We start from the raw sequence: 17,523 nt of genomic DNA on the forward strand, positions 1-17,523 counted from the left end.
GTTGCCGCGTAATGCCAAACTTAACATGAACATGGATGTATAGCAGCCACCTCGGAGAAATTCGATGTACCATATTTATGAACGAAATGGTCCGTTACTCGGACGGAACTAGTTCTCGCAGCGTGTTCAAGCGCGCGCAAGCAGAAGCCGTGTCGGCAAATTTCGCGGGCTTTATTTCGAACGCGAAAAAAATATTCTCTCAACCGATAGCGCACCGCGAACAACTGAAATTGACGTTTTCGAATGTGCATAAACCATGGTTTCGCCATATCAGCTTTAAACGTGACAATTTTAGAAAGTAGTTAATCAATTATTACAAACTAATTCATTAGAAGTAATACAAAATCTTACACGCTTCTTCGTGTTGTTGGTACCAATGTATAGAGTTTGTTTCGTTCGCGTAGGAGACCTCGCTTTTTTCTTCTTTTTTTTTGCAACCTATAGGCATGAAGCCAGAAATGTAGTGATACAGCTCACGTTGCTTGTCCGGCCATTGCAATCTACTGACACAATTCCACGTTACACGACTAGGTCAAAGGATATCTCAATTATTTTTGCCTGATGTCATGGTTTTTAACATATTGCTCTCGGGCGTCCTGATGCTGTGCCCCTTTCTCGGTCGAGTTTACTCCCCCGTGTAGGGTGGCAAACTGTACAAAGTCTAGTTAACCTCCCTTACTCTCTCTGTTATTCTGTGCTGTGTTCAAAAAAAAAGCTCAACCTGACGTTTTATGTTGCCCGCTCTTCCAACCACGCGCGCTGCGGCGGCGACCGGAATGGACGGCAGTGGAGAAGCCTCCGACGATCCTCTTCCGGCCGCACGTGATGCCGGTAGCGCAGAGCAATGACGGCAAGCTGGTCGTGTACCCGGGGGCTATCCTGCACTTGGAGTGCCTCTGGCTGCGCAAGTACGGCACGCCCAAGTGGGAGGTCAGCCACAAGTCCCGCAAGTACGCCGAAGGTAAGCCTTGCGTGTAAGGGAACGCAGCTTATGACCAGAAAGCACAAAGTGACATTGTCGAACTTGCGCAGCAACCCTTGCCATGTGCTGCCCGAGAAGACGGGCAAGCAAAACGGTGCGCAGGTGCCTTCATCTGGATGCAAAATTGTCTCGAACTGGCCCGCGGTATCAAGCAAAGTGAGAAATCCGTCGAGAATTTATTATTGGCTGGATAATATTCGCAAAAATTCGATCATTTTAACTTTCATTGGACAATGTTATTCTCAAGAGCAATTTAGCACACACTGGACAGCATTTCACGCGAATGAAATCGTGCCCGGTACAGCATTGGCCAGTTGTATCGTGTTAAATGGTTTGCTCAGCTACACCGGATACTCGCGCTAATTTTACAGTACTAGGTGTGAACTACTAATATAGTCATTTCGAAGTTATACGTATTGCGTCATTATGCGAATGTCGTGAAATCTTTCTGCCATGACGAATGAATTTATAGAGTCAGACGAAAAGGTCCATAGTAGAATGTTTCTCGTTTTGGCACGCAAGAGCATACAACCATCCTGCTTCCGCGCGCTGCCTTGTCATTCCACTTCCGCGCTCGTATTCTATGCAAACCATCAACAAGGCGCAGACGACTCGGTTATTCACTAAACGCTAGAGTGTCGCAAGATAAGTCTTGTTAGCAGAAACAACGAGCGTTTAATGCTCGTTAATCCTCAACATTGAGAATGCGTGCACACCGTATCGATGGGCAACTTAGGAGAATACTCTTGCGAGCATAAAAATACTCGAGTGGATTTTATCGCAGTCAAGGCCGCCTTTTTGAATTGCTCCTGGCTCGAATACGTCTCACACCATAGCCACTGTTGTAGCCGCGGCGGGCGAGGTGTCAGATTCGGAGCGACAGACCGAACCGTTTATTCGGCAAGCTGCAGGAGTGCTCAGAGCGCTTATATATAGTGAAGCATAGGACGTATACTGTCCAGGCACGCGTACATACGGGATAGCTTCCCAGGTGGCGTCATGCGTGTTTACAGTGACACTGGCTACCATTGCCTCTGCATTCCCTCATCGGTATTCCGCTGTTCCGCATTCAGCAAGTTAGGGTGGCCGCTTCTACCGCTACGGCCGAAGCGAAAAAAAGTAACATCGGGCGCTTTCTGCACATAGCATTGCGATTTTAGAAATTCTTTTCGCATGCCTGCGGTTCTCCTTATGCAACTCTCCGGGTTGCCTGCTTTGACGTGTGGCGTAACCTTTGAAAGGTTACGCCACACGTCAAACCTATTACGTCAAACCTTTCAAAACACAACGCAAAAACCTGCACAGTTGTATTTTTAACATTTGTTCCGTAAAAGAAATACGTGTGTTTTGTATACATATGTGATGAATGCAAAACACACGTATTTCTTTTACGGAACAAATGTTAAAAATACAACTGTGCAGGTTTTTGCGTTGTGTTTGTATTATATATTTATGGATATCACTACCATTTCTGAACATGCTGCTTCAGATACGTCTCCGCCTCCAAAAGGTATCACGAAACACGTATTCCCCATTTTCCTCACAATCCCTGACATGCACAAAAAGTCTGATATGGCTGTTTCGGCAATATTTCAATTGGCTCAGTCTCACTTGTTCGAAAAGTTTCCAGATTATCTTCAAGCTTTCACAGATGCATCTGTACACAACGACGGTCAAGGCGCCTCTGCAGCTTTTTACTGCCCTTCAACTCAAGTACGACGTATCTTTCAAATACCTCACCCAACTTCGTCAACAACTGCGGAACTAGCAGCGATTAATGTTGCACTGAAATACGTACAAGAGGAGTTAATTACATCCAAGGTTGTCATCTTTACGGACTCCCGTGCTGCCCTTAGCAGGTTACAACGCAGTGAGCTTGATTGTCCACTTGTGCGCAGCATTACTGACTCTGCGAGCAAAATTACATCACGTGGGGTATCTCTCGTTGCTCAATGGATACCTTCACACGTAGGAATCGCCGGAAATGAAGAGGCTGATCGGCTCGCTTCAAGTTGCGTTCATAACAACTGTGACTGCCCAGAAATTATGTGCAAGCTTGATGACACTGGTCTGCTGATTCGTCGCCACCTACTCAAGCAGCATCCAGATCAGCGCGTCGCAAATGGACCGTTCCCGCCCCGTGTTCGTGGTCGAGGCTTGCCTCGTCGCGCTAGAGCACAACTGCTCAAGCTGAGGGTTGGTTGCGTGAACGTGCACGGACGTTTATACAGACAAGGGCGTGTGGAAAGTCCATTGTGTACGTATTGTGGCCGCTACGAGACACTTCAGCACCTTATACTTGAGTGTCCCGCTTTCAGTGTGCAGCGCATGTCGCTAATGAGAAACTCTCATCTCCTTGGCCTGCGGTGTGCGACACTCGAGGAATGTTTATACCCCAGTGGCTGTGCATCTAAACGTGATCAGGCCCATCGCGCCCTACTAACCTTTATAGACCTAACCAACTTAGGTTCACGTTTGTAGCATGAACATTTAACATTCTGTAGTAGCGTGACCTTTAGTGACCGGCCCTACTGTGTGTGATCAGTACTGTACCCTAACGCTTCTTCCTTCGAAGATGGGAGGTGGCGGGTTCAAACACCTTGTAGTGTATATTGTGAACCGGTGATTACGTGCAGGTGATTACGTGAAACGGTGATTACGTGCAGCTTTACTTGGCGTCTCATCGTGGAGAACACAATTAGCCGCATAGCGAACTAGCCATGGATGTGGTTGATAATTGTGGAAGCTGTTCGACGCGGCGTCACTTTAATTCCGGCTGCAGAGTTCTACTTCAGTCTTTAGATTTGTCCTGTTGCAGTGTTCTACTTTGGTCTTTAGATTTGTCCTGTTGCTCTCCTTTCCTCTTTCCTTTTTCCTCCCCACCTTCCTATCTTCCATTTCTGTGTTGCTGTCACCTCCCTTCAGAAGAGTAGGCAGGCGTTGTGCCCCTTCCGGTGGCAGTTGCCAGCCTGCTCCTCGCTTTCCTTTTCCTGTTACCTGTGTATATGTGTATATGTGTTCAAAACAAATAATAATAATAATAATAATAATAATAATAATAATAATAATAATAATAATAATAATAATGAATGCTTCGAAGTTTTTTAAAGGCCCTTTGAGCTCGCAATAGCGGTTGGCAAATCTCAGTGTGGTTCTGAGCTCTTCACCCAAGCTGTTGCCGGCTTCGGCAGCAGCTTGGCGATAACCACAACGAGACGGCACACGCAGTGGCGCGAGCGCTAACCAACCGCGCCGCTGCACCCGACCGTCCAACGTGGTGTGGTGCCAAAGACCGCATGACGACGTTCAACGAACTTACACAGTTCCACCGCCTGGCTCGAAGGACTTTCCCACCCCCGCATCCGGGGATGAGCCGAGCGGAGGCGGTGCTGTTCAGACAACTGCAAACTGGTTCGTTACCCACCCCAGTATTAATGACTCATCGATACCCAAAATTATACATGAGTGATGTGTGCCGCGTGTGCCAGCGGGAGAGGGCCACCCTGACGCACATCCTATGGGATTGCACCAAGTTCCCCGACGAAGCTTCAACAAGTACAACGATTCCGCTGCGACTCGCGGCTGCGGCGAAATGCTACGACCAGGACCGCCAAACCTGGGCCGTCCAGAGGTCTCAGCGGCTCTCGAAAGACAAAGGCCGAGCGAAACCGACGAAACGTTGCCTCTCAGGGCGACCGACCGCGGGAGTAACACGCGCTAGAGTTGAGTAGAGACCACCCGCTGAGAAAACGTCAGGGCCCGCGTCACGGCGCCATTTAGTCATGGTGTCGTTCTGCAGGCGACTATGAAGTTGTCTCTCTCTCTCTCTCTCTCTCTCTCTCTCTCTCTCTCTCTCTCTCTCTCACTCAAGCTGCTCCAGCGATGTTGTGTCAATGCGGCTCACTGAAATCCCCGCACTTACTTCAGCTTCTGAAGGAATACCAGTGTGTGTGTTTTTGTGTGGACTGGGCCCGGAGAAGGATATACACCTCGTAATATTGGAGTTCGAGAGCATGGAGTATGAAAAGAACAAAAAAAATTCGTCTGAGCCTGTGCGGCCGCCCTCTAACCAAAAGGTGTCGTCGATACTTTTCCGTAAAGTCACCCCACTGCTCACCTAAATTTTAGGCTTTGTGCCGAAGTCTAAAGAAAATAAACCTTTTCTCGCCGCGCACCAGCAAAACTGGCGGCCGTTGGCGGCCCGCGTACCGCGAACAGCGTACGACGAGTTCATTGACCTACCGCGATTTGAAGACGACCTTACAGTTCGTTCATTTTCTACCAATAATAATGTGGTTAACGTGGTAAAATGCGATTAATGGGATTCAAGATTTATAACGCCAGGCTTCGTGGCTTTTACACTTATTTAAACGCTTGTTTATTGAAAAAGGCGATTCAAAAAGTTATGTAGTGTCGTTGAGGGGCAATACGGACTGGAATAAACGGAGTGCGCACGGAGAAATGACACTGCTTGATGCACCAACTGGCCCAACAGTCTACGTCTCAAAAAGTTACAATTCACGTATCAATTTAAGCGAATATTGAGCGAGGTGCTAGTTGTATTTATTTTTGTATATACTACCTGAGCCACGCGATACCTTCGTCTTGGCTCGCCTTCATTGCGTTGGCACAGCTCTATGCCTAGCGTCACCGAAATTGGAGGTCGACGAGCCTGCACGCTGCACGTGGCATCCTTCCATGGGCGATGCCTCGCCCTTGAGACCACGCAGGAGGCCCACGTCTCCCAGGGAAGGTGCCACCCCAAAGTGTTTCGTTCTAGCGAGTACGGATGGAGGCTCCCGTATGCGTCGCTCCGCGCCTAAGCTCATTAAATGGTTTCCAATGCATGTCTTGGCGAGAAGCCGAGATGAATTCGTATGCTGTGGATAGTGCCCTACAGAAGACGTACTGAGAGGACACCAGGGCGAGTTTGTCATGAAATGATTGGCTCCATGGAGGAAAGAAGAAGTCCTCTATTATTGTTCTTTATTCTTGCATTGTATTGCGACAGGAGTTAACAGGTCGGAACTGGGTTTGCTCTGTCCGTCCTTCCTTTCCGGTGCGCGGTCATCGTCGTGCCATCGTCGTCAGGCCAGCTTCTCCACTCTTACAATGTGGCAAAGAAAAACAAAACTTTGCCTCTCACCGTCGCCCATGAGTCTCAAACTACTGCCCCTGGGGCAATGTTCAAGTTGGGATCCGGGTGCGCTCACTGAGTTACCATGCAACATTTGAGCAAGGTAATTCGTTCTGGGTTTTCTGTCACCCAGACTCTGCCAGTGGCGACTTTTGCGCGTCTAGATCGGAGGCCACATCAGTCAATATTGTAGCGTTCAAAATAACCTGTTGTGGCACCAATTGTTCAGGATTGCTAAACATGGTTTTTAAGATGCGAAAAAAATATGCTTAACGAAGGCGCTCGTCCGTCCTGTTTTTCTTTTTCTCTCTATTTCATGTGTATTTTGCACACCTTCAAGAAGCATATTTAACAATACTTAATAAGTTAGTAACCTTATGAAAAGGAGTGCTCAAACGGCGACAAAGACTCCTCTGTTTATTGCTATCTGAGTAAACAAATGTGCAATGTAGCGGATGAAGACGGCGTGGTGCGCGTCGCAAGGAAAAAAGAACTTGACAGCCACGTTAGCATACACTAAAGATGATGAAGGCTAAAGCCTGTGCGTTCACTAGATATTCATTAAATTAACTGATATTCTGATTCGAGTGGGTTACAAATTAAATTATGGAGTTTTACGTGGCAAAACCGCGGTCTGATTATGAGGCACGCCGCAGTGGGGGACTCCCAGTTAATGTTGACCACCTGGAGTTCTTTAACGTGCACCTAAAACTAAGTACATGGGTGTTTGCATTTCGCCAACATCGAAATGTGGTCGCCGTGGCCTGGATTTGATCCCGGGACCTCGTGCTTAGCAGAGCAACACCAAAGCCACTAAGCAACCACGAGGGGTATTCGAAGACGTTCTTACTTCCTATTGCTTGTTTTCTCCCACCAAAGGTCGTGGGTTCGAGTTTGATTTATTTTGATCTTAATTAACCATGTGTTAATTAACTTCGCCTTAATTAATACCGAAGGTCGCGGGTTCGACATCCACCAATGGTCGTGGATGCGAGTGCCTTAATTAACTCTATAATTAACTGTATCTTAACATCGCCTTAATTAACAGCGAATGTCGTTTGTTCCACTCCCACCAAAGCTTGTGGCTTCGACCATGAATGGTGGCACCACCAATTTTGGTGTCATTGAATTTTGGTCCCGCTAAAGGTCGAAGGTTCGACTGCCACCAAAGGTCGTGGTTTCGACTGCCTTAGTTAACTTTGACTTACTTAATTTTGCCTTAATTAACACCAAAGGTCGTGGGTTCGACTCCCACCAATTTTCGTGTGTGGCACCATTAATTTTGTTACCATTGAATTTTGGTGCCATGACACGGGACGGTCAATTTTTCGATACCGCCGGACAACGGATTTTTCGACACGGGATGCACTTAAGGCTCCCGCCTTCAATGTAGTCGCACTAATCCAGCTCGTTGGTATGAGTCGTGTATCGAGGCTAAAATAACAAAAACAGCTTGCACATGACAAGGCAGTTGTGTCCTTCCTACTATATTCCTGTTATATTACTCTTAAACGGACGTTACACGCTGACTAGAAGCTGTGCCGATTATCGTTTGAACCCATGTGCTCAAACCATGCAATCGAGTCAGCCAACTCCAAGCAAAAGCTGAAGTGCTTTATGCTGCTGCTAATCCGCAATCAAATATACGTGGTAGGTGCGCGAACCTGTCAGGCACTTACTTATCGACGCTGCTACTCCTGCGCGAACAGGCTGGACCACGGAACCTGGCAGGGACTCCCAACTAGAGTACCGGCTTTCCATTTACCACGCCAAGAAGGACGACTCAGGCCGGTACACCTGCATCACGCCCATGGGTCACAAACACTCCGTCGACATCGTCGTTTCCCGTAAGCACCGACCTGACCGATCGCTCGCTGTTTTTTCGACTGCTCGACAGTGTTGCCTTCTGAATGCGCACTATTCGATTCCTATATACCATGAGCTTTCCGCAGGGTGAATTCTTCCAATTTCCGAAAACTTACATTTTGCTCCTGCACCAACAGAAATATTCATAAAGAACAACAGTAAAAAGTGGAATGCACTTTAGCAAACCCAAGGTGCCCTCGATTAGGCTGTACTTACTGCACCAGTTGTTTACAGTGCCGTGCGCTGTGCCGCACGAGTACATGTCGTCCGAGAGCAGTGTGGTATTTGCGCGCGTCTCGGAGCGCGGGAATCGAGAAGTGTGTAGCGACAGACGAGCTGCATTGTCCTCTGTATACCACAAGATACTGAGCATGTTCAAATGAATGCACGCGAACCACGCCTACTTTTCGTTATTGCTCCAAATTTACGTGGGGATGATACGGAGGCAACCAAGTTGTGACCTAAACGACTAGCTCATCAGCGAAAAAAATGCATCATACAAGACGACCGAACCATCCCATTAAACGGAAGTTAGCACGTTCTAATCCTTTACACAATCGTCGCGATAATCTTCCAAGTACCCTTGTTTTCAGCTCACTCTGCCAGCTAGACCGGTTGTTTGTTCTAGTCAAAGATCCCTAAACAAAGCCATCACCGCGCCAATAGCCAACAAGCGCAACACCGTGTATAGTCTGCTACAAAGAACTCGCAAGAACTCGCACGCCAGCTGCACTTCCAAACTGCAAGGGTGGCGATAACTCGTGCGCAGTTGATTCCTGCACGGCATCAAATTGACCCTGAATCAGGTGCATGGCGCGCTGCAATGCCAAATCGAGGACGAGGGTTCTTATAAAATAGAGCAGAAAGTGAAGTCAGAAGTTGTATTTTGTAAGGGTTCGCATTGTAACCGGTTCGCTCTCACGAACGCCATTGGTCGGCGCTCCGTGGTCATCATTCCTGGCGGGCGCGACTACAAATTTTGTTGTCGTCACACAGGTTGTCAATCATCTGGAAAGCGAACCCGTCGTCTGCTACCAGCGGAACCGCGGAGAAGTGGTTCGCTCGATCGTCGCTCGCGGTCGCGATCATTATATCGAGGGTTTCTAAGGCAATCGTGGCCGTCTGCTAGTCTCGCGCTGGCCGCCGGTGGCGAGACGCCGGTGGCGGCTTCTCTGGTTGTGTTGCTGGCGAGCGTTGGCGAAAGACAACGACGAGACGAGAAACAACGGCGCAACGCGTTCGACATGAGCAAAGGAGGTTTCCGAAGGCATTTTAGCTTCCCCAAAAACACAGTGCGATGGATTTGCGACGAGCTAAAATATCTCGGACCACAAAATATAGTAGCGTTGACACTGCGACGTAAGTGCTCTACGCGACGCGTTTTTTTTTTTTTCTGCCACGGCTTTCTTTAGCTATGCGTATGCATTGAAGAAGCTATTGGGATGTCGTAAGCGTCAGCCATGCTTATCATTACCACCGTCGATAGTGCCATTGCCGTTGAGGGAAAAAAAGAAGAAAAAAAAGGGGGTGGGGTGAGATGTCTCTCGGCGGTGCAGAAGAAACCCGCTGTCAAGAACGCTTTCTTGACCGCGGCAACGTTCTCCAAGTTGTGAGATGTGTGAACAGAAGTCTCGAAACGAAATCCTATTAGAGGTACAGCCTACACCCAGAGAACCGCTTTGATTGCTTAATGTATGGCGCACCACCTAGATACCAAATATAATATAACAACACAGATAAAATAAACCGCCACTTGTTCACGGCGGAAGCTCAGTTATTACTGAAAATTAAATGTGCAAGTGTTGTACACGAACCAATATTTTTTATCAAACTGGCAACAACCTCCAATTACTCTGTCGCCCTCAAAGTACAAACACAAATGATGACGTAACCTTGCGGCAGAACGCCACTCGTTCATTGGTCTCCTTCGCGCTGCGACGTTCCACTCCTTCTCCGAGTGACGTAACCCAGATGTAACAGCCACAGCGAATCGGTTCTAAAGCGAACCGTTACCGAATACAGCCCCAGATTGAGGAGATGGGCCAAATCTCTAAATTTTATGTGTCATTCATAGTATCCCTATCCCATTGCAAGACACTTGACTTATTCAGCAGTATAGGTTAGTTCCGGTTGGTGTCGCGGAGCTCAGATGGAGAACGAAAACCTTTAGGACATCTTGTCTAACAGTTCCACATTTTTAAACCACGATAAATCTAAGCTCCGTCACATTACAAACAGAACAGTGCATGACAAGGCTTTTATAATCTGGCTCGGAAGGCGCGGAGGCCCTTGGTACTATTGGTCCTTGTGGTTCAATTCCACAATTTGTAGCACGAAGAATTTACGGACAAGACTGAAGCGTTCGCACATTACGAATCAACTTTAAACACGCACAACGAGTGACTTGTGTAGTTCAACGTCACAAAGCCACACATGGACTATGAAAGACACTGCAGTGGATGGCTCAGGATTATTCCTTACCACCTGGGGCTCTATAATGTGTCCCCAATGCCCAGAAAACGAGCGTTCTTGTATCCCATTCCCATCATAATGTGGGAGTTGTAGGCGGGAATCGAACCGGTGACCTAACTAGCACCGTAACGCCACGTCCGCTGAGCCACCACGGCGAGTGCACAGAACTATACTCATCTACAGATTTTTGTCGTTTTGAGATAAGTGTGCAGACTTTAGCATCGAAGCGGAAAGCAAGTTAATATCGTTGCGTGTGATTCCAACGAGAAAGCTGCGAGATTTAAAGGCGTTGTCTCGCGGTTTGCCACTCAGCGGTGCACTGTCGTCCACTGCCGAGCGTGAGCGGGCTGTCGGTGAGCACGGCGACGACGCGCATGGGCACCAAGGTGGTCTTCTCGTGCGACGAGGGCCAGCGGCTACGCGGCAGCCAGCAGGCCATGTGCCTGCCTTCGGGAAACTGGTCCGCACCACCGCCCGTCTGCCAAGGTGAGCGCATGCCTCTGAGTAGGGTGCTGGTTGAGGCGAGTTAGTGGCATTCCGTGACGCTTATGCCCTTACGCACAAACTGGGGCACGAAAACTAGACAGGCACATGCGCAAACTTTCAACAGAATTTTATTGGTGAAGAGAGCGAACTCTTATACTCAGCCTATGTATGACGTGCATCCGGTTGGTATAAAAAAAACGCGAGAGCAAGAAAACAACAGAAAGTCTTTAAACAAACAAAAGGAATGTGAGAACGGCGACACGAGTGGCACGCACCGGAGAATTTACATATGCTCGACGCGGGCCGCGAATAGCGAGTCTTTTTAGCCGCGGACCTTGCCAATATATAATGGAGCTCTTTTTATGATAACACTGTTAAACCAGCCCTGACACATTTCATCACCAGGCGAATAATCGCTACCGCCTGAATGGTTGTCGTCTGGCTGGGATGCTTGAGGACCACCGTGCATGCACGTCTTTGGAAACAGGCTGACAACCACAATCCCAAATCTCTATACGCCAATAAAACGCTTGTGTTTGTTTAGTTTGCTGTCTTCGTGCCCTGGTTGGTGCGCAAGAACCTACTGTCATGGCATGCATCTTCATCTGAACGCAGTGCCGTGTTCATTCTTTAATTCATTCTGGCGATGTTGCAGATGTTGGCAGGCCATGCCGTAGGCTTTCCATAATACTGAGTAAGTTAATGACTGCAGCCGTGAAAGTACAACGTTACGTTTCTTCTTATGACGACTGCCACCACTCATGAGTGCTTATACATATACGATTGGAACAGTAATGTGTGGCGCGCTCGTATACACCGCGCACTTCTCAAGAAAAGCAACGAGAGCCTGGATGTGGCATTTTGTCTGAGGAGCAAATGGCTCGCCGATCAATAAGACCTTTTGACGAAGTTACGTATGTAACACAAATCACGCCTTTCTTTTCAGCGGCATTCGTTGTTCTTTTTTTCACATGACGCATTGAATTCCCTACATGGAAATGAATTGATCCAGTGGGAAAATATACAGGTTGTGTGTGTGTGCGCGCGCAAGGCACCCCCACCCTCGGTGCCTTGCGCGCGACGGAAAGCGGCGCGCTTCCTCCTCGCATTCCTCCCTTGCGCGCGCGAGATTGAGCCACCATCGTCGGCTCACTCTCGCACGCTTTCACTCGCGCATGCAGCATGCGGCGCACAGTGACGATGTTATCGCCCTTGAGCTTCATACGGAACATCATGGCGATGGCGATGGTAGAAATGCGCCTGGAGTGTCCATATAATTGCTGTCGCAATAAAATATATATTGTCTAAAAAACACCCTTTATGTAACCTCATTCATAATAACAGATAGCACTGCTCTCTGCAACTTCCACCCGCACTTTTCTCATTCTTCTCGTAGCCGTGCATGCGTACTTGGGCAGCGTTGCTGCCCAACGTCATCTTACTTACACCTGCACACTTCAATATGCGGACTTTGAATACCTTCCTCGCACTGCAGTGGCCGAATGCCACGACATCACCGGCGCCTCGGATGGCCTCGTCGTAGTAAAGGCCGAGCAGCGGGCAGTCGGCTCCCGGGCGCACTTTTCCTGTCCTTTGGGCTACGCCCTGCGGGGACAGGCGTCCGTGGAGTGCCTCGACACAGGCCAGTGGTCCGGCTCACTGCCGCGCTGTGAAGGTGTGTACCTCAGAGATGGAAACAACGCACCTCATAGCAGGACGCTGTCCCAGGTTGCGCCGTGTAAGGGCGAAGATATTGTGTGAGACCCAGAAAGGAGAAGGTACACCGCTGTGGCGTTGTTTCCTTTCGCTATATTTGCGCTAGTTATATGACGACGCACGTCAAAGAACCCGACAACGTACACAGTTTTTCTCCTTATCATACACTGATGTTGTCCGACGGCAAAAAAAAAAAAAGAAAGAAAACGGGGGAGGGTATTTTCGTGAATCCGTCTTTGGGTTTTCTTTAAAATGCGCGGAATGCGTGGCAGTGTCATATGCTCACCGCCAAAATTTTAATAAAGGCACTTCTTAGTCAAACAAAAGACCTAACCAATACGGCTCTTTGCATACTTCATGTCGCAACTTTCCCATAGCTACAACTTTTACACGAGCTCTTCAGTGCAGTCGTTGCGCAAATACATACAGCGGAAAGTATTTTCTGGGAACGAGCATCCGAGTAATGGTGCGGCAGCTTGCGGTGCTAGCTTGCTACGGTGTTCTCGTTCGATAAGGAGCGGGCAGTATGTCAAAGTGTTGCGTTCACACCATTTATCACGCGACCTGTTGATATGTGGAACCTGGCTGCGTAGGGCTGGAAAAAGAGTGTAGCAACAAAATTTATGCTCTCACACTACGATATTATGCACATATCTGAATTACAAAGACCCGACGGATAAAAGTAGATCGTGTTGACAAAAACGATTTGCGCAGCCCACGCGCAACTTTGTAGTAATTACACAGCAAATTTTTCAAGCTGTTGTTGTTGTTGTTGTTGTTGTTGTTGTTGTTCAGCGCATTCGTCATTACGCATCTCTCGTAGCAGACTGCAGGTCGACGCTGTTCCTTCCATTGCATTCTTGACAATCGGCTGATGGAGGGAGCAGGGAGTTAATTCGCAGGTAATTTGTCTGGTTCTTCTCCTCTGCTACACGTACAACGAACGGGTACGTGAAGAACTTTGGCGAACCTCTACAAAATAGCAATTTTAAATAAACGCGAACCTTATGTACCATGTGGCGGAACCATGTGCTATATTGTGAGAGCCAGTCATTCTTTCTGTATAGCTAGTAGTTTTGTACTTGTACCTTGCAGGGCTTTATTTACATTTTTATTCTTTGTATGCAGCCATAGCGGTGACAAGACAGAGCGCTCAAGCGCAGGAATGCAGGGCCAGATGTTATTATGCGAGCGTAGCAGATGCCGTATAAGTAAGAGTAAGAGTATAAGTAAGCAGAGCTAAGTACAGCTGCAGCTGCGTCGACTGCCACTGCATTTTTTCTGAACACTGATGGGCAGCACAACGGGCAGCATAACGGGCAAATCTATTGACCCTTTTCTCGAAGCAGTTTGCTCTAGAGAAACAAGATGGCGCTTTCGGCGGCGCGCCGCACGTTGCCTCAGCGAAAGCGCACGAATACAAAACCATCACCTCTTCTGCCCTGCTTCTGTGCGATCAGATGTTGGAAATGCAACTGCGTTTTCGCTAACGCACTGTGCTTCATTCATGCTGCAAAATATGGAGCGATGGAGTGAAGACGTGTGCAGTAGTTGATTGCAAAAATTGTGACTGGCATATTAACGAATCAATCTATGTGTCCACGTTCACGGATCGCTGCTACATAAGGACTGCCTGTGTGGCCGGCTCTTCGCGATGCACGGCCTCTATCGAAGACAAAAAAACAAAGAAAACTGATCCACAAGCGTCGCAGCACTAATCTCCAAGGAAGGGACTTCAACCGCGGAACGTCCGCACGAGTGAGTACCGCTCGTCATACAGAAACAAAGGGAGTAGCGCCGCTTCTTGGCATATAGTAAGTTTCTCGAACGTTATCTACATACATCCACCTCAACGCGCACGCAAACTTACATCCAGTCTATCGCCAACATGTCGAGAAGTGAACGGGTGCACACTTGAATAAATGCGCCGAAGCACGGGTGGCGGCGACAACAGCGACAGCACGCTAGTATTCGAAACTGAACGTTTCGTAACGGTCCACACAATAAACAAGTGATTAGTGATAATACGTATTTACTACAAGCTATTGCAACGTACAGATCATCTACATTACAAGCATTGCGCCCAGCAAAAACAAATCTGTCGTAACTTAGCACACCCGCAAGCGATCAGCCAAAAAATAAACCGTCAGATAGTAAGTCCTCGCGAACTTTACTGAGTCACAAACGGGACAAGCCGCTGCGTAACTGTATTTGCTAAATAAAGAATGAAGAGTTAATCACATTGATACAGATTGATACAGATTCAATTCATGAGCGGAAAGTTACGACAGCGTGGAATACATATGCGCCGCTTTTTTTACAAGCAACGTGTACGCTGCTCGCATTGTTTTCACCGAGAGCGCTTACGTGTCCTTTGAAGCTGCAGCCAAAGCTTCGCGTATCGTCCACCCAGTCACCGTCTAATTTATCCGCCGAAACAGAGGTTTGCAGAGCCACTCCGGAGTCATATAGATCAATTGTAAACACATAGGCAACGGAGGCAGCTGAGGCAAGCAATGGACGCGTCACCACGTGATCAAACATGGCAGCGTTCACGGGATCGCCGTGAAAATGGTCGATACGAGAGCGAATGTCAGCTGAGGTACATTTTAGAAAACGAACGAAGTACTCGCCTTCGTTTTCTGTACTGTTCACCACCCAAAATTACCTTCTGAGAAGGCACCTCAGGTGGAATAATGTTTTCTAGCAGCGTTATAATTGATTACAAGCAAATAACTAACATTAACAAATAACATTGACTTTCACACAATTCGCCTGTTTAAGGTCATCACTGTGCAAGCCAGCTAATTAGGTGTAATTGTGTCCACTCGTTTTATTCAAATGTCAAGCAAGGAACAAATCCACATTTCTCAGGCGCTATATTGTATAGCTATTCCATTCTGACTTGATCGCAATCCCCTGGCGTCAAATGTACGTGACATCCGATGCAAGTATTGGCGACCCGAAAGGTTGTTTCAACAGCCCAATCCAACGCCTTCCTAGTTTATAGGAGGTGACCTTTGTTTAGTTTCAAAGCGAATAATATTGCCTACCACGACAGGTTTTAGAGGGAAAGCTCTTCTACGCCATGTCTCGCAAGGTCATTCGTCGCGTCGCAATGACCTTGAGCCGCCGGAGCTCAAGTATGGCAGGTGTGACGTCACGACACGTGATCCACTGCGGAGAGGCGTCGCAGCTGCGCTCTCTCGGAACCTCGCTGCTGCGGTGCCACGTGAGGACTAGGCGAGGGTTTACCGGCTGCTTCGCCGGCGCTTGGTCGCCCAGTTGGCTCAGTCTCGCCATGAATGGCGCGCCGGCTGGGCCGTCTGTGCGTGCGCTTCAGCGCAAGCCGAGCTTTTTTTTCGTTTTGTTTTACGCCAAAAATGATTTGAAAGCCCACCAAGAGACATGCTGCTCGACTTTTTTCTCTCTCTTTTACTTGCATGAAGTAAGAAAGTACAGTTTTGGTATCACTAAACAGAGCGCTCAATGGCCAGTTATAATATACAAATAAAAATGAAAAGAACGGTCGTAGTCGAGTGAAGCCCTGCCACGTTCTCGTGTCTGCCTGCAAAGTCTAGACGCGTGCGATAATTAGCGCACCTGGAAATGGGCGTTCAAGAGTAGACGAAAGAGAATTCTGTTGCTTAAATTAAATTATAGGGTTTTACGTGCCAAAATCGCTTTCTTATTGTGAGACACGCCGTAGCGGGGGACTCCGGAAATTTGGACCACCTGGGGTTCTTTAATGGGCACCTAAATCTAAGTACACGGGTGTTTTTGCATTTCGCCCCCATCGAAATGCGACCGCCTTCCCGGGATTCGATCCTTCGACCTAGTGCTTAGCAGCTTAACACTATAGCCACTAAGCAGGCACGACGGCTCAGTTGCTTTAATGAAGCCCCTATATAGTTATCGCTTGTCGGGACGCTCCTTATCGACGTCGCGTGATTCAACTAATCTAAAGTCGTCATCACCATCAGCCTGGTTACGCCTACTGCAGGGCAAAGGCCTCTCCCATACTTCTCCAACTACCCCGGTCATGTACTAATTGTGGCCATGTTGTCCCTGCAAACATCTTCATATCATCCTTCCACCTAACTTTCTGCCGCCCCCTGATACGTTTCCCTTCCCTTCGAATCCAGTCCGTAACCCTTAAAGACCATCGGTTATCTTCCCTCCTCATTACATGTCCTGCCCATGCCCATTTATTTTCCTTATTAACTCGCGTTTCTTCCCTCACCCAATCTGCTCTTTTCTTATCCCTTAACGTTACACCCATCATTCTTCTTTCCATAGCTCGTTGCGTCGTCCTCAATTTAAGTAGAACCCTTTTCGTAAGCTTCCAGGTTTCTGCCCCGTACGTGAATACTGGTAAGACACAGCTGTTATATACTTTTTCTCTTGAGGGATAATGGCAACCTGCTGTTCATGATCTGAGCATGCCTGCCAAGCGCACCCCAGCCCATTCTTATTCTTCTGATTATTTCAGTCTCATGATCCGGATCCGCCGTCACTACCTGCCCTAAGTAGATGTATTCCCTTACCACTTCCAGTGCCTCGCTACCTATCGTAAACTGCTGTTCTCTTCCGAGACTGTTGAGCATTACTTTAGTTTTCTGCAGATTATTTTTTAGACCCACCCTTCTGCTTTGCCTCTCCAGGTCAGTGAGTATGCATTGCAATTGGTCCCCTGAGTTACTAAGCAAGGCAATATCATCAGCGAATCGCAAGTTACTAAGGTATTCTCCATTAACTCTTATCCTCAATTCTTCCCAATCCAGGTCTCTGAATACCTCTTGTAAACGCGCTGTGAATAGCATTGGAGAGATCGTATCTCCCTGCCTGACGCCTTTCTTTATTG

At 48.0% G+C, this 17,523-nt stretch overlaps 1 protein-coding gene across 1 annotated transcript in view; it reads left to right on the forward strand.

Annotated features, from left to right (window-relative positions):
- Nucleotides 1-17,523, forward strand: part of LOC142580004 (sushi, von Willebrand factor type A, EGF and pentraxin domain-containing protein 1-like) — a 916,641-nt gene that overhangs the window by 867,281 nt on the left and 31,837 nt on the right. Inside the window, exons 16-19 of the mRNA XM_075690723.1 lie at nucleotides 788-961; nucleotides 7,829-7,966; nucleotides 10,770-10,943; nucleotides 12,439-12,618. Coding sequence (XP_075546838.1) covers nucleotides 788-961; nucleotides 7,829-7,966; nucleotides 10,770-10,943; nucleotides 12,439-12,618 — 666 coding nt within the window. The remainder of the gene's footprint in view (nucleotides 1-787; nucleotides 962-7,828; nucleotides 7,967-10,769; nucleotides 10,944-12,438; nucleotides 12,619-17,523) is intronic.

Source organism: Dermacentor variabilis, chromosome 1 (genome assembly GCF_050947875.1).
Source record: "Dermacentor variabilis isolate Ectoservices chromosome 1, ASM5094787v1, whole genome shotgun sequence".
NCBI lineage: Eukaryota > Metazoa > Arthropoda > Arachnida > Ixodida > Ixodidae > Dermacentor > Dermacentor variabilis.